The sequence below is a fragment of the Salmo trutta genome, chromosome 4 (assembly GCF_901001165.1).
Source record: "Salmo trutta chromosome 4, fSalTru1.1, whole genome shotgun sequence".
Lineage (NCBI taxonomy): Eukaryota > Metazoa > Chordata > Actinopteri > Salmoniformes > Salmonidae > Salmo > Salmo trutta.
Genome location: NC_042960.1, coordinates 48,210,544 through 48,227,902, shown reverse-complemented (window position 1 = coordinate 48,227,902; position 17,359 = coordinate 48,210,544). Strand labels below are relative to the sequence as shown.

General features: G+C 40.9%; 1 protein-coding gene, 1 long non-coding RNA gene and 5 other non-coding genes across 13 annotated transcripts; all 7 read right to left on the bottom strand.

Annotated features, from left to right (window-relative positions):
* Positions 1-2,339: 2,339 nt before the first annotated feature.
* LOC115192493 (torsin-1A-like) lies at positions 2,340-6,941 on the bottom strand. Of its 2 annotated transcripts, none has more exons than XM_029751068.1 (6): positions 6,824-6,941; positions 4,067-4,189; positions 3,698-3,963; positions 3,230-3,405; positions 2,971-3,095; positions 2,340-2,758 (listed from the first exon to the last, which is right to left on the bottom strand). In XM_029751068.1, the coding sequence occupies exons 1-6, from the start codon at positions 6,864-6,866 to the stop codon at positions 2,511-2,513; spliced, it is 981 nt and encodes a 326-aa protein (XP_029606928.1). In that variant the 5' UTR covers positions 6,867-6,941; the 3' UTR covers positions 2,340-2,510. The 2 variants fall into 2 exon arrangements, with proteins under 2 accessions (XP_029606928.1, XP_029606927.1); XM_029751067.1 differs by lacking the exon at positions 6,824-6,941 and adding an exon at positions 4,572-4,998.
* A 4,804-nt stretch (positions 6,942-11,745) lies between these two features.
* Positions 11,746-14,352, bottom strand: LOC115192492 (uncharacterized). 6 transcript variants are annotated; one of them, XR_003877942.1, is made up of 10 exons: positions 14,300-14,352; positions 13,599-13,642; positions 13,370-13,392; positions 13,141-13,185; positions 12,916-13,004; positions 12,670-12,747; positions 12,435-12,484; positions 12,228-12,281; positions 12,023-12,064; positions 11,746-11,851 (listed from the first exon to the last, which is right to left on the bottom strand). It is a non-coding gene; the product is annotated as an uncharacterized LOC115192492 (long non-coding RNA). The 6 variants fall into 6 exon arrangements; XR_003877939.1 differs by having other exon boundaries at positions 12,670-12,736; positions 14,300-14,351; XR_003877940.1 differs by having other exon boundaries at positions 12,916-12,956; positions 14,300-14,350.
* Positions 11,917-11,988, bottom strand: LOC115193135 (small nucleolar RNA SNORD47). Its single transcript, XR_003878098.1, has one exon. It is a non-coding gene; the product is annotated as a small nucleolar RNA SNORD47 (small nucleolar RNA).
* LOC115193148 (small nucleolar RNA SNORD78) lies at positions 12,128-12,190 on the bottom strand. Its single transcript, XR_003878109.1, has one exon. It is a non-coding gene; the product is annotated as a small nucleolar RNA SNORD78 (small nucleolar RNA).
* LOC115193139 (small nucleolar RNA snR60/Z15/Z230/Z193/J17) lies at positions 12,798-12,881 on the bottom strand. The gene has a single exon (XR_003878101.1). It is a non-coding gene; the product is annotated as a small nucleolar RNA snR60/Z15/Z230/Z193/J17 (small nucleolar RNA).
* LOC115193118 (small nucleolar RNA SNORD79) lies at positions 13,254-13,332 on the bottom strand. The gene has a single exon (XR_003878081.1). It is a non-coding gene; the product is annotated as a small nucleolar RNA SNORD79 (small nucleolar RNA).
* On the bottom strand, positions 13,743-13,823 carry LOC115193136 (small nucleolar RNA SNORD74). Its single transcript, XR_003878099.1, has one exon. It is a non-coding gene; the product is annotated as a small nucleolar RNA SNORD74 (small nucleolar RNA).
* Positions 14,353-17,359: the final 3,007 nt, after the last annotated feature.

Below are 17,359 nucleotides of genomic sequence, written 5' to 3'. Positions count from 1 at the left end.
CTTTGCATTGGAAGTGCCAGCCACTGCTTATGCAGATAGTTGTAATATATCCTCAGTGCCAACTAAACATACAGTGCATTCGGAAAATATTCAGACCCCTTCCCTTTTTGTTACGTTACATCCTTATTCTAAAATTATTTTTCTTCCTCATCAATCTACACACAACACCCCATAATAACAAAAGGGGAAACATTTGCAAACATTTCTAAAAACTGTATATATAAATATAAAATGTAATTAAAAAAGAAATGGATTAACAGAAGTACTCAGAACCTTTGCTACGAGACTCGAAATTGAGCTCAGGTGCATCCTGTTTCCATTGATCATCCTTGATGTTTCTACAAATTGATTGGAGTCCACCTGTGTTAAATTCAATTGATTGGACATGATTTGGGCAGGCACACACACGTCTATATCAGGTCCCACAGTTGACAGTGCATGTCAAAGCAAAAACCAAGCCATGAGGTCGAAGGAATTGTCCATAGAGCTCTGAGACAGAATTGTGGTGAGGCACAGATCTGGAGAAGGGTACCAAAAAAATGTCTGCAGTATTGAAGGTCCCCAAGAAGACAGTGGCCTCCATTCTTAAATGGGAGATGTTTGGAACCACCAAGACTCTTCCTAGAGCTGGCCGCCCGGCCAAACTGCGCAATCGGGGAGAAGGGCCTTGGTCAGGGAGGTGACCAAGAACCCGATGGTCACTCTGACAGAGCTCCAGAGTTCCTCTGTGGAGATGGTTGTCCTTCTGGAAGGTTCTCCCATCTCTGCAACACTCCAACAAATCAGGCCTTTATAGGAGAGTTGCCATACCGAAGCCACTCATCAATAAAAGGCACATGACAGCCCGCTTGGAGTTTGCCCAAAGAACCTAACCTCTGGTCGGATAAAACTAAGATTGAACTCTTTGGCCTGAGTGCCAAGCGTCACATCTGGAGGAAACCTGACACCATCCCTACGGTGAAGCATGGTGGTGGCAGCATCATGCTGTGGGGATGTTTTTCAGTGGCAGGGACTGGGAGACTAGTCAGGGGAAAGATGAACGGAGCAAAGGACAGAGAAATCCTTGATAAAAACCTGCTCCAGAGCACTAAGGACCTCAGCCTGGGGTGAAAGTTCACTTTCCAACAGGACAACGACTAAGCACACAGCCAAGACAACGCAGGAGTGACTTCGGGACAAGTCTCACAGTCCTTGAGTGGCCCAGCCAGAGCCTGGACTAGAACCATATCAAACATCTCTGGAGACCTGAAAATAGCTGTGCAGCGACGCTCCCCATCCAACCTTTTTATTTATTTAACCAAGTAGGCAAGTTGAGAACAAGTTCTCATTTACAATTGCGACCTGGCCAAGATAAAGCAAAGCAGTTCGACACAGAGTTACACATGGAGTAAAACAAACAGTCAATAATACAGTACAAAAATAAGTCTATATACAATGTGAGCAAATGTGGTGAGATAAGGGAGGTAAAGGCAAAAAAAGGCCATGGTGGCAAAGTAAATACATTATAGCAAGTAAAACACTGGAATGGTAGATTCGCAGTGGAATAAAGTGCAAAGTAGAAATAACGGGGTGCAAAATAAATAAATACAGTAGGGGAAGGGGTAGTTGTTTGGGCTAAATTATAGATGGGCTATGTACAGGTGCAGTGATCTGTGAGCTGCTCTAGCAGCTGGTGCTTAAAGCTGGTGAGGGAGATGCGTTTCCAGTTTCAGAGATTTTTTTAGTTCGTTCCAGTCATTGGCAGCAGAGAACTGGAAGGAAAGGCGGGTAAGGAGGAATTGGCTTTAGGGGTGACCAGAGAGATATAGCTGCTGGAGCGCGTGCTACAGGTGGGTGCTGCTATGGTGACCAGTGAGCTGAGTTAAGGGGGGACTTTACCTAGCAGGGTCTTGTAGATGACCTGGAGCCAGTGGGTTTGGCAACGAGTATGAAGCGAGGGCCAGCCAACGAGAGCGTACAGGTCGAACAACCTGACAGAGCTTGAGATGATCAGCAGAGAATGGGAGAAACTCCCCAAAAACATGTGTGCCAAGCTTGTAGCATCATACCCAAGAAGACTCGAGGCTGTAATCGCTGCCAAAGGTGAAGAATAAAAACATTTTGCTTTGTCATTATGGTGTATAGATTAATGGGGGGGACAATTTAATCCATTTTAGAATAAGGCTGTAACAAAATGTGGAAAAAGTCAAGGGGTCTGAATACTTTCCGAATGCACTATAAATATATACATGCAAATACTACAGAGTTGACCTGAGCTTGACCTAAAAATCAGTGCATAAAAGTAGTCTAATGAGCAGGGAAAAATCAAAGTTGAAAATTAACACTAGTAAAATCTCTTATTTGGTTATCAGATATAATCTTAAAAAGAGACAGATGCCCTATGCTTGCTTCTTGGCAGTGTAGGGTGAGGCGTGGGCATACCACATTGCAATAATGTTCAATATGTCATCAGATCATACTTTTTCCCCTTTTTGCTAAAATACTGTGTTTTCTGGGTTGCATTAGTCTGTTTAGGGGAGGAAGAAATTGATCCTCTGTGGTATGGATTTGCAGCCTTGGGCAGAGAACAGCCTCTCCTCCTTGGGTACATATAGCATGGCCTTTGCCACTTCGTCCAGTGTTCCCTCGTCTGGCTCCAGACCCCGCGCTGCATAGGCATCACGGGCACAGAGCTTGACATGACGGTACTCCAGAGGTAGGAAGGGCACAAAGAAGTCAATCAGATGGCCTGACATCAGCTCACTCTGTGCAAAGCCTCCTGGAAAGCAGACAAATTGGTAAATCCACAATTGACCATGTTGCAGTGGCACTTAAATGTTACGGAATTCAAAACGTTAAGCCATTTCTAATCTGTCTGAAAACTGAGTTTGTGTGTTCACAGTGTAGTGTAGCATCTTCAATCTTGCCTGTGAAAACATACAGTATATGCTGAAAATTTGTGTGAGTGATTGTAAAGCCACTTGTTGGTACCTTGAGATTCCATAGCTTCAGCACGAAGCCGGTGTTCCAAGTCCTCCATCCCAATGTCCTCTCTGTTCTGCCCTGAGTGCCAAAAGTCCAAGGCCACATCGTTGATGGTTGTCCCACCAATATTACTAATGGAAATATTACGAAACATCTTGGTGAGAGGAAAATCTCAGACATTTAGCCATGACTTGGACAGTTAAGTTTCCTTACATGAGTTAGTGGAAGAGTCCTTGCAAGAATTGGAATGGTATGTATGGCTAACCTGAGGAATAAGAAGACAGCTCTCCTGTAGCTGACCCCATCCACATTGTCATAATGGTCCATATAGGGCTTGATGGCATCTATAAGGCCCGGATGCAGTTTCTCAGCCTCATCAAAGATGAAAAGTGTCTGTGGGCAACGGAGCACCATGTCCCGGATAGCTTCTCTGAGCTGGCCCTGGAAAAAGAGCTATGGTGAGCACAAAAATATCTCTCTGCGCCATATTTGGTGTGCAATATATTCAAGATATTAAAATGCACATGAATTCCTCTACATGTTATTATAATTTGCTGAATTTCGACTAACTATATTTTTGAACTCCTATTCCGGTCTCGATCAAGTTGTGTCATCGAATCAATTGCGGCATTATCCTTTTCAAATAGCGATAGTGATATTGACAACATAAAGTAGTTCTGTTCTGCACATGTTCCTGGCAGAGAGGAGTCATGTCTGTGCCAGCTAGGCTCACCTTGTACGTATCCACCAGTCTGGCATGGGGGAAGTGGAATGGGGCGATGAAAAGACGCACACACTCGCTCTTCACTCCATCCCGGTACATGTTGTCAGCTACAATCCGGGCCACAAAGTTCTTGCCGGTGCCAGACCAGCCATGAAAGGAGAGGGTCAAAGGCTTATTGGATTCAGGGTTACTGATGAAGCCCTGCACAGCTTTCAAAACCACTGATTGAGCAAGGTGCTGCCCATGAAGCTTTAGCTGTAGATCAATAGCCAAACCTGGGGGAAATAATGTCAAACCCAGACAAAATGAGGACTACACAAAAATGACATACCTGGTGGAACATACATGAATGATAATCTGTTCAATATGACTTCATACCTGTAATATTATTTATTATCCGGCAATCCCCTGATTCACAGCACTGTCCCAGGCTGCAATACCACTGTGACAGCAAACGGATGTAGTCCTGAGAAAATCCTGCCCACAGGTCCCTCGTAGGTACTGAAAAGAGCACACAAATGTAATACAGTGTAAATATCTAATATCATCTTATACACATAGCTGTTGCAATAAATTGAACACTATAATTTCTGCTCAATACAAGTTGTGCAAGGAAAAAGCTGGTTCATAAATAATTAAGCTTTTTCCTCAACATTTTCGAATACATTTTCTAAATCATTGTTGCTCACTCTCTGCATTGTAATAGAAATAGACCTATGTAAAAACGAATTTATACCAGGCAAAAATGTCGACAGTGATAACTACAAGCTCCAGTGCAGGTGTTTCTGATCCTAACTACACCCCCGACTGTCGAGAGAACTGTATCCCATTTTTAATATTTCTAATGAAAAGAAAATACACCTTTCAGGAAATAATACCTCACCTTGCTGAGTCGTATCATCTTGATTAGGTTGACACTCCCCTTCCCATAGATTACAATAAATATAATTGAAATAATACGTAGATGCATTTGAAATAGTGTCAAATTGAAAGAAATCTGCATTTGCAGACACAGCCCAAAGGAAGGGCAACAGTTGGTAGAGGAACATCAGTGATGTCGTATATTTGCGGTTATCAGAAAGCGGCGATCTTCGATTCTACCTATTCAAACCTCTCCGCCGGCCTACGATGCAAGCAGGCAGTCCTGGAAAATGTATTCATGGTAAAACACAGGAAACGCTCTCCAGATTGCGACGTCATATCCTTACAAATTGTGAGTCACGAGGATTCACCCTGATAAAAGCCATGCAGGCAGTGTTGCCAACTCTGAAGCAATATTTAGCGAGTATTCAGACCCCTCTAGCGACACATTTTCAAAAAAAGCGACTAGTGACAAATCTAGCGACTTTTTCTTGTGTTATTGGAGACTCTGACGTGAAAGCACGTATCGGTTTTTACTCTTCCCAACGAGCAGCGGGTGCTGCCGTGCCCACCCCCGTCTCCCTCACTAGCTTTAAGCACCAGCTGTCAGAGCAGCTCACAGATCTCTGCACCTGTACATAGCCCATCTTTAATTGAGCCCAAACTACTACCTTTTCCCCTACTGTATTTATTTATTTTATTTATTTTGCTCCTTTGCACCATATTATTTATATTTTAACTTTTAACTTTCTTCAAACTACAAATCTACCATTCCAGTGTTTTTCTTGCCATACTTTATTTACTTTGCCACCATGGCATTTTTTTGCCTTTACCTCCATTATCTCACATCATTTGCTCACATTGTATATAGTCTTATTTTTTTCTACTGCATCATTGATTGTATGTTGTTTTACTCCATGTGTAACTCTGTGTTTTTGTATGTTGTCGAACTGCTTTGCTTTATCTTGGCCAGGTCGCAATTGTAAATGAGAACTTGTTCTCAACTTGCCTACCTGGTTAAATAAAGGTGAAATAAAAATGAAAAAAGCCCTCACAGGCGGCCCAGTCCTCCCGCTGCAGTCAGAGCAGGAGATGTCCACCCCTCCGGATCCAGACTGCAAATGAAGCCGCTGCTGGCTGATCCCGCCCTGGCTTACATCAAAATAAAAAAAAATTAACCTGAATTAGGGCCAGACTAGTTACCATAATTTTCTCACATTGCCATTGACAGTTTTCTATTGCCTCTTTTTGGTCCATTTAAATTGTTCGTTTTACTGTGACTTGTAGGCTCCAAAGTAGACCATATGGTTAAAAACCAAACGAAGAAAACTAAAATAAAAAACTAAGTAACTTTTGCCGGTCCCAAGCCCGGATAAAGGAAGAGGGTTGGAATTGTGACATAAAAAAAACAAGAATCGACAGAAGACAGTTCAGGGTGTTGTTTTACTCACTTTTTGTCTCTCCCACGACGTTAATCCTCTCTCCTACAGCGTCCATCACAATTACGTTCACATGGACAATTATGCAAATTATGTGATGACGTCATTTAGCAAATTCTAGCGACTTTTAGGACAGCCAATAGCTACTTTCCTTACTGAGGAGTTGGCAACACTGCATATATGCTCCAGTCAGTCCAAAACAATTGTACAATGCAAAGACAGTACATTAATAAATGTTTATATATGTTGTATAAGTACCATCAAGTGTTAATATATACTATGCATGTTTACAGCCCTGCCATACGTTTGATAACTCAATTAGGGTCAGGTTATTGAGGCAATACAATAGATAAATATGACCAGTCGAAAATTGAAACAAAGCATTTCCCCGCAACCGTTCCGTTAAGTTGAGGGATGGGTCTGTAAAAATATAAACACTTAAATTCATAGACTGAGCCATGCAAGGATGGACTATCCATGATAAAAGATTATAGTGTTAACCTTTGAGGCAATTTTTTACATGTACAAACGACTAAACCAAGAATATTGAGTTTTTGATGGGGTACGACAGTTGAAGCTCATGGTGTATTTAAGTTATACTGAACCAAAAATATAAACGCAACAATTTCAAAGATTCTACTGAGTTAATATTAGGAAAGTAAATTGAAATAAATGCATTATGTTCTGATCTATTGATTTCACATGACTGGGAAAACACATATGCACCTGTTGGTCAGATTCATATATATATGGCATCGAACTCGTCACAGTATCTGTCCAATCAAATTGCCATCGATCAAATGCAATTGCGTTCATAGCTTATGCCTGCCCATACCCCCAACGCGGGTCACTTTTATCTGCAAACCGCTGGCCAACATGTCGTCTGCGGTGGTGAGACCAATTGGGTGTACTGACAAATTCTCTAGAACGACATTGGAAGCAGTTTATGTTAGAGAAATTAACATTACATTTATCTGACAACAGCTCGGTGGGGCATTCCTGCAGTCAGCATGCCAATTGCACTCTCCCTCAACTTGAGACACGTGGCATTGTGCTATGACAAAACTACACATTTTAGAGTGGCCTTTTGTCCCAAGAACAAAGTGCACATGTCTAATGATCATGCCGTTTAAATCAGCTTTTTGACATGCCACACCCATCAGCTGGATGGATTCTCTGGCCAAGGAGAAATGCTCACTAAGAGAGATGTAAACAAATGTGCACCAAAGGAGAAAAGCTTTGTGCATATGGAAACATGCATATTTTAATTCAGCTCGTGAAACCAACCACGAGTTTATAACGTTCTGTGCATATTCAATAATACATGTATGAATAATAAAATATATATTTCAATGGATGTATAAATGTGAAGCATCCTGTTGGCGTTCCCTCTCACTACCAAATATGGTAGTGAGAGGAAGCCCCGTGGCCGACAGTGGGAGAAGATGGAGCTAGATGGATTTTGGCCGACATTCTGCTAATGTTCTCATCAATGAAGCATTTGATCTCCATACAGTTTTCTATTTCCTAAACTATAATCCATAACAAACAGAGTGCACTAAGTTTGGTAGACTTGACTTACCTAATCGTTTATAGAGATTACTTTGTTTAGGACGAGTGCACTAGATAGTTTTCCTAATGAACGTCATGCATATTCGCTAAGGCACAAATGGTCTTCATCCTCTTCTTGGCGGTAGTGTCCCAAGATATCTAGCTGGCTAGCTAATTTACAAATCACAAAAAGTTAAAAAAATAACACGTACTTGGCTTAGTACTCCTGTGAATCAACTTTTTTCATGGTAATGAAACATGTCATCAATAAATACCTTGTTTACTGTCAAATGTTCTCTGCGATTTTGTTTAGGAGGGGAAGCAATATAAAAAAACGAATCATTATGCAAAGCTAATTTCCCGCTTGATTATGAAATTGTAGAGTTGGAATGTCTTGTGTTTGTTGTCAAAGACACAGCTAACTACTGCAATTATTACGAAGATACAAAGATGAGGCTATGTGCAGTAATCGGCTGCAATACTGTCCAGAAGCGAGGAGCACTTTTTCCCAGATTCCAACAGACGTTGAAAGGTATGTAATAAATAATAAGGAGCAATTATTGCATGGTGAGGGATATGTCGTTGACGTTGGCTGTGTAATCAGTAGTGTGTTGTATCCATGACTACCAATCGAATCAATCACCAAAGCAATGGTCACAGATAGATAAAACATGCTAGCTACCAGTAATGAGACAAAGCTATAGCTGGGTTTAACACAACTAGCATGAGGCAGCACGGCTAGCTAACATTAGTTTACCAATGTGTCCAGGTATATTACATCCAAGGCTATCCCAGAGTATGTAACACAATTAATAGAAGCCATCATTTGTGACACTGTAGAACACCATTAAGTACCTCTTAAGTTATGGTAGATGTCTGTGAAACATTGTATAGGCAACTACGTATGTTCTGTTGTCCTATGATCAGATTAAGATTACCATAAAATATAGTCTACTATAATTATATGCATCTTCAGAAAATAGACAAAACTCATTTTATTAAATGCCTGTTAACATGGGGAAAAATATAGAACATATCAAAACCATGAAAGTAGAGCATTTGATCACTACCTGGAAGAACACATTGGTCATACATCCCCTCAATAGGAACATAGTCCAAAAAAGAAAGACATACACCATTTGTAGCATTAGAGCAGAGCTTCAAAAGATCAATCAGGTTTAAGAGGGCAGCATCTGAACATTTTTCATAGGTTAGGATAAAGAGTGGTTCTTTATTCTAACGTTTCATAGGACAGGATAAAGTGTTGGTCTTTATTCTATAATATGTTCTCCGTTATTGGGGGTGTTGCTAAAAAGGGAATGGTTATTATGGTGGTGTCTCACAGAGAGTAATGTGTCAGTTTAGATTGAAGAGGAGTGTGATGTAGACCCCAGAAGTCTACAGGGATGGAGTCCATATACACCACAAGCTACACTACCGGTCAAAAGTTTTAAAACATCTACTCATTCAATGGTTTTTCTTTATTTTTTACTATTTTCTACATTGTAGAATAATAGTGAAGACATCACAACTATGAAATAACACACATGGAATCATGTAGTAACCAAAAAAAAGTGTTAAACAAATAAAAATATATTTTATATTTGAGATTCTTCAAAGTAGCCAACAAGTGGTCAGCATATAACACCTTCAAAACTGTTGGAAAAGCATTCCAGGTGAAACTGGTTGAGAAAATGCCAAGTGTGCAAAGCTGTCATTCAAGGCAAAGGGTGGCTATCTGAAGAATCTCAAATATAAAATATATTTTGATTTGTTTAATACTTTTTTGGTTACTACATGACTCCATATGCGTTATAATAAAGGCACCAGAGATTATTTATAATCTGTCACAGAAACTGGAATCCATCTCCCCGATGCATCCCAATTTTAGGGGATTTTAACAACTGTACTTTGCACAAAGTCCTGCACACATACCACCAGTATGTCAAATTTCACACTAGGAAAAATAAGACTTGATTTGTGCTATGGGACAATAGCAAATGCATTCTCTGCCACCACCAGACCTCCCCTGGGGACATTAGACCACAATGTTGTCTACCTCAGGCCAACCTACTGCCGGCTCCTGGAGAGGGAGAAGCCCACAGTTAAAACTGTCCAGATCTGGAAGGACAACAGTATCACTCGTCTCCAGGGCTGTTTTGACTGTACTATGTGGAAGGTATTTGAGGACAGCAGCTCTGGTCCTACATGACTTTGTAGGGTGGTGTGACAAATCACACTTGGTCCTCAATACCAACAAGACCAAAGAGATGTGCATAGACTTCAGGAAGTGTTCACCACCTACCTCTGCAACATCTATCAGAGGTCAGAACAGAGATTGTAGAGGAATACAAATATCTGGGTGTCCTCTTGGACAATAAGCTTCAGTGGAGTAAATGTACAAACCAGATCTACAAAAAGTCAGAGACTGTAATTTCTCAAAAAGCTGGGATCTTTTAATGTTGACTGTACTATACTGACTGTCAGTATAGTACTGACTCTGTCAGTACTGACTATCCTACCAATCCTTGACTTTGGGCGATGTCATTTACAAAATAGCCTCCAACACTCTACTCAGCAAACTGGATGTAGTCTATCACAGTGCCATCCGTTTTGTCACCAAAGTCCCGTATACTTCCCACCACTGCGACCTGTATGCTCTCGTTGGCTGGCCCTCGCTACATATTCGTAGCCAAACCCACTGGCTCCAGGTTATCTATAAGTCTTTGCTAGGTAAAGCCCCGCCTTATCTCAGCTCACTGGCCACTATTGCAGCACCCACCTGTAGCACGCACTCTAGCAGGTATATTTCACTGGTCATCCCCAAAGCCAATTCCCCCTTTGGCCGCCTTTCCTTCCAGTTCTGTTACCAATGACTGGAATGAATTGCAAAAATCACTGAAGCTGGATACTCATATCTCCCTCAATTTAAGCACCAGCCGACAGAGCAGCTCACAGATCACTGCACATAGCCCATCTGTAAATAACCCATCCAACTACCTCATCACCATATTGTTACTTATTTTTGCACCCCAGTATCTCTACTTGCACATTAATCTGCATCTATCACCCCATTGTTAATGCTAAATTCTAATTATTTTGCCACTATGGCCTACCTAATCTTACATTTGCACTCACTGTATATAGACTTGTTTGTTTATCCCATGTGTAACTTATTTGGGTGGCAAATAGTACCACCCATGGGCCAAATTCAACCCAGCACTCATACTGTCACTCAAAATTTCAATATCAGCCTGGGAATGATTCCGTTCAACACGATTGTCGAATAATTTCGGTTCTAACTCGTGAGAAGTAACAAATGCCGTACTGTAGAGTACATTAATTCATGCAAAGGCTATTAGTCTGCTCATCCATGTTCTAGGAAACACACGTCCTGAGTGATTAGCTAAACTAGCTGTTTGCTATTTCTGATTGGTCTATTACCAGCAGTCCGTTATTCTTGTCAATGACGGCCTACCCCTAACGACGCTGGGCCAATTGTGCGCCGCTCTATGGGACTCCCAATCACGGCCGGTTGAGATAAAGCCTGGAACCGAACCAGGTCGTGCAGAGGCTTCTAGCACCGCTGCGACACTCGGGAGCCCAAACGCAAAAGCAGCAAGCTAATCGCCATGAGAAATCTACAGTATGTAATGAGCTAGCTACTCTCGCCCATGTAACATGGAATGTATTCAGAGTAATGGGTTAGCTATGTTACCTCAGTAAAATCTAAGACTTCATTCCAAACCTTCAAATTAAAATGGACTCGACGTCAGTTTAGCCACCTTGGCGTGGGTGACTCATGCGCTAGTCAGTTGCACGTCTACTTTATACGCCCACTGTATGATAAGTAGCAAATTGGCTAACGTTGATTTACCTTGCTACAATTTAAAAAAAATGCTACCCCTACAACAGGATTACGACGTTTGCGCCTTGGAACAACTTTTACTCTATTCTCATTCACTCTCCTTGAAAATATAACAATATTTTTAATGTGCTTTTCCATCTTTGTGGCGTTAAATTAACCTAGTCACTAGGGTTAGACTTCAAACTATATTTGATCTAGCTCTCAATCTGCAGTATAACGATTGTAATAAATCATATTCAAATGATGCAATCACTAAGCTGTCCAATCAAACACGATCTTACCTACTACCATGACATTGTGACCAATAGTTACTAAACAAATTAAAGTCAAGACAGGGATAACTTCACACATTTTATTGATAGTGGAAATCAGTAATCTCACAGGATAAAAAAGTCTGAAATCATGGACATCTCCCACTGCATCTCTTGATCTCCGACATCATTTCTGAGGAATGGCAAAGAACTAAGCAAAATGTATGCACAACCACAAACTCAGTAATGCCATTGTACAACCTCAGATATAAATGGAACGGTAGGGTATAATCAGAAAAATCATTTGGCAGAATCTCTTCATCATAGGTTGAGATAAGGGCAACTGCACATTACATAAACTCACCTTGTTCTTAGCTACACTGGCAGTTGTGAAACCACTGGCCACCTAGAGAGAGATTAAGTTAATTGAGACAGATTACAATTATGGGCAATGCAATACACTTCCAGGTTCCTCAGTTCAGGTAATGTCCACATAAAAATTCAGGTCAGACATTTGTAAGCATCACTGAAACCAGTTAGATTTGGGTAATCTGCCTATGTATACCAACCTGACAGTGACAGCTCCACATTAGTTCCAATCCTTCATGCCAGTACCACTGCACCTGCAAATAAGTGAAGGATTAGCACAATGACCAAGACTCAAAATGCAATGGAGTCAATTTTAGAACTGAGTGTAACAATGTCCTCAACAATAGCAGACAATGCAAAATCATCTATTACAGTTGTAACGTCAAAAGAGGTTGTGTGTAACTCACTTCAGTCATCCTTCTTGCCACACCAGATCCTTGTTCTGCATCCACCAGGTCTGAATAGAAATCAGATTTTTATCAAAATGCTCAAGGTTTCCAAACCCAGAAAATTAAAGAACCACAATCTAATCAGTGTGTGTAACAATTGTCCTCAAAGAGATCAGAGACCTGATTCATTGTCATCCTTTCAGATTGCACTATGCCGTTACCCTTAATTTCATATGGAAACTTTGTAACTTACCCTAGATTAACAGCCAAGCTTGATTTTGAGACTCCAGCATCCCATCATAGCATGAGGTCAGAAAGCTCTGTAAAGACACTGTCAGTGTTGTATAGGCAAAAAAAAATTATCCATATGCTTTGAAATTAAGGATACATCAGATAGGAGCGAAAGACAATGCTGAGTATTCATCATAGAGTATCAGCTGAACTATGCTGTCATCATTGTATCAAGTATTAATAGCCTTAATTAAACAAATCAACCTACCTTTTGTCAAAGTTCATCACATGACTCATTCCCATTGGCTTCTGAAAAATGGAAAGGTCACATGATCTTCATGCAGTGAGTTGAACCTACTGAAATGGATACAGATAGCAGCTTTGCTGTTCGCTCCCTATTCTTCATGGTGCATCCGCTGAACTATGAATTCATTGTATCACATGATAAAGCATCATTGCTCATGTTGTTTGAGTGCAAAGTGTAGTAGCTTACCAAGGCATGAAGTTCAGATATTGGCATTCCCACAGAGTAGGCCATCTGCAGATAAGTAATACATTTATTATTTTTTGCCAAGGAGACTAGACTGGCTTCATTAAAAGCAGCTGCACTGCATCAGTAAAAACATTTCTTTCATTATTTTTCAGAGAGATTCCCAATGTTTTTTAACAGTCATCATTTACAGTACAAAACACTGAAACGCTATGAGAAACATGAAACATACCCAATGCCACAACTTGTCTGCAGCTGTAAACGAGTAAATGTAAAGTTACACTTCAAAATATCTTAACAGCTACGTCAAACAACGTGCTGTGCCTCAGAACATGCAATTGGTGGTTGCAGATTCATCATCCAAACAGATCAAGAGTAGCAAATGGTGTCATCAGTGGCACATGGCTCAAATTCTTCGATTTAACACGTGGATGTTGCGTAACACTGATAATCATGCATACCTCATTTTGAGTCTTCCAACTTGTGCTTTGCTTCTCAGCAATACCTGCGAAACACAAAAAAGCTCAGATCTGCAAAAACTATCCTATGATAAAACGGCGATTGAATAAACTAGGACAGTAATAGTCACACGAAGTAATTAAGTACGTTTTAAGTCAGAATGGTTGGCGTTTCATCAATTTAACTCAGATGTCCCTACCAACACTTATTTCATCATATAAGAAAGGGAGGCCCAGCTTGCCGGGGTACTCGTTGACTGCGTTGTAGTTAACGTTCAGCTTTCTATATTAAAAACGTGCACTTAAAAGTTTAAATGTTTCCTGGTTCCTAACGCGATCCTCGAGTACCCCCCTAACTAATCAGGCCCTCAATTAATTGAATCTGGTGGGTTTTTTTCTCCCACAGAGCTACAACAAAGCGTGCTGTTGGGGATGGGTAGTCTAGGACTGGAGTAAGGTAACAATGTCAGAGAAGATTGTTCTGCTAAAGTGAAAAAGGAGAAAACTTGTTCACGACACGTGGTCGAGTTAAGCCTGCTAACGAAGGCTAGCGAGCACACGATCTAGCGAGGTCCTTTCGCAAGTGACACATTTACCAGACATAACTAATCAACTATGATGGCAAATACAAATTGATACATGACTGGAAGCATGTGCTTTAAATACATAACCTTCGCCTAGAAACTGCAAGACAAATATGTTACCTTTCTTCAGGATCGGAGAGGAGAAGGAGACTGATGAAAGGGTGGAGGCTGAATTTATATGGAATGTAATTCGCATTGGTTTATGGGAAAAGTCAGTATCTTCTTCTGTGATTGGCCAAACACGATTTTTTTGGAAGCCCCTCGCGGCGGCACACGGAACGGTTGGCTGGGGGCGGGTCGAACCCACCCACCACACTTTTTCATTTGCGCGGGCTTTCCAAACTGTCACGCGGTGGTCGAAAATCGAAGGCTAGAATGAATCCACTTTTTGTCAAATTAACATCAGATTAGATTTTTCGTAGCAGGTTAGGAGAATGTACGCAGCAGGTAAGGGAATTAGGTTAGGAAAAGGACTAGGGTTAGCAAAATACTACAAATGTCAATTTTAGACGTTAATTTACAAAAGCTGGATGACAAGTTGACCTTTAAAATTCATATGGATAATCTTGTGAGGGAGATTACATTGAAACTGGGGTTTTATTTTCGTAATAAGGCTTGCTTCCCGCTTATGGATAGAAAGAAGCTTGTTCAGGCCACTTTTCTCTGTAATTGATTATGGTGACTTGCTGTATGCAGCCTCCTCTTTCTTACAGAGACTGGACTCTTGTTTATCATGCATTTTTGCGCTTTATTACAAATGCCAAATCACACCCACCATTGCACCTTGTACCAAATGTTGGGTTGGACCTCACTTTATATGCGCAGAAATAAAATCAAATTGTTTTTGTCACATGCGCCAGGTACAACAGGTGTAGTAGACCTTACAGTGAAATGCTTACTTACAAGCCCTTAACCAACAATGCAGTTCAATAAATAGAATTAAGAAAATATTTGCTAAATAAACTAATGTAAAAAATATTTAAAAAAAGTAACACAATAAGATTACATAATAATAACTAGGCTATATACAGGGGTTACCAGTACCGAGTCAATGTGCAGGGGTACAGGTTTGTCGAGGTAATTTGTACATGTAGGTAGGAATAAAGTGACTTTGCACTGATAATAAAGAGCGAATAGCAGCAGTGTAAAAACAAATAGTCAGGGTGGCAATTTGATAAATTGTTCAGCTGTCCTAGCTGTTAATGAGCCTTTTGGACCTAGACTCCTCCCTATAGGCTGTCTCATCGTTGTCGGTGATCAGGCATACCACTGTTGTGTCGTCAGCAAATTAAATGATGGTGTTGGAGTCGTGCTTGGCCACGCAGACGTGGGTGAACAGGGAGTACAGGAGGGGACTAAGTGGGTCTACTCTAGGGTTTCCGGGATGATGGTGTTGATGTGAGCCATGACCAGCCGTTCAAAGCACTTCATGGCTACCAACGTCATTTAGGCAGGTTATCTTCGCATTTTTGGGCTACATTTATATGTGTTCATCTACGAAGCCCTTTTGGTTAAACTCCCTCTTTACCTCTGTAGTCTGGTCTCCTTCACCACCAGCAGTTACCATACCCGGTCTGCTAGGTGGTTGCTACTTAAAGTCCCCAGGACATTTACAGTATTAGGCAAGACTGCCTTCTCGTCCTGTGCACCAGAGCCATGGAATGGTCTGCAATCCATGCTTCATCTAGATATGTTAGTGCCACTGGGAGATTCTGTTACAGAGGAGTGTAAATGCTTTTTTTAGGCTGGATCATGTTGTTGTATTGTATTGTTCTATGTTTTAATTCTGTAATGTATTGATTGTTGCTGTCCTCTTTGCCAGCTCTCCCTTGAAAAAGAGACTGGGCTCAATGGGCTTTTCCTAGTTAAATAAAGGTTAAATAAAATAAAAACATGTTCCATTATATTGACCAGAGATTGGCCGCTCTAACAATGACAACAAATGCCGTAAATAAAAAGGAAGGCAATCAGCAACATTTTTTACCCGATTAAATGTGGAATATATTGTATTTTTTCAACAAAATTATGATGCAAAACAAATGTCTGTAACTCAAGAAAGAGAAAATAAACAGATATGTTTTTTAAAGCTGATCTTGTTAAAGAAAACAAAAAGCAAGATCAGGTGGGACCATTGTAGGGCAGATAAGCGTGTGTACAACACTAGCGGTTCAGTGCCCCTGTGACAAAAATTTTAGACCCCCTTGTGCCCCCCCCCCCTCAATGTGGAGTATGAAATCATTTTTATATAACACATTTTTGCTATAGTTCTTTTTTTAGATCCGTTATTAGACAGTGGCAACGCGGAACACTAATTTAACCCTAACATTTTCTAGAGGGACGGCTTTAGGCGGAACACAACAGTATCGTACCACATGCAAAACGATATGACAGCAATAACGTCTAATGTAACTGGCCCCAGCTTGGTCCCCCCAGTTGAAATGGTCTAGAACCGCCACTGGTGAACAACCACAATCGTCCTCGCTATTCAGAAATTCATGGGGCGTCCCTACTCCCACTGACGTTTAAAATGGTTACGGTACTGGTTATTTGAGGGTTATGGTTAGGGTAGGAACGTCCCAAGGATTCCGGGTAGCAATAACAGGCACAACTCCGATATAAAGTGTTTTTTTTTCTCAACATTTCCGGGATGTCACGTGTCCTTAAATCAGTACACTCGTAACAACCTCAGCGTTACAAAACGTCTATTCGATTAAATAAACCTCACGATGCAAATAAGCATTACTTTGTTGACCAAATTAGACACAGTATTGACCTCCACACAAAAACTACTCGCATGGATGAGCTGGAAAAAACGCCACCTGTTGTTTAAGACTGATTTTGGGGGGAGTTATCGCTCTTGCTTCGCCTCTTCCTGTCTTGTGTAGAGCGTGGTGGAATGCGCCTCAACCAATGAAAACGTGTGATCTGTTTTAGCACGAGAGCTCGTCAGTTTGTAGTCCTAAAACACGGAAACGAGTTACCCGTGGTTCGTTCAGCTATTGTACAAATTAATGGGGAAATAATGTTTTGGATTTTTAAAAATGACATGAATTCTTCAAAATTCACAAAAAGTGACGTTAATTTTCATTAGTTATCTTACAGGACAAAACGTATAAGATCTCCTAAACCTGTGTTTACCGCAGACCTTATTTTCGGCGTTTATCCAAAAACGAACCATGG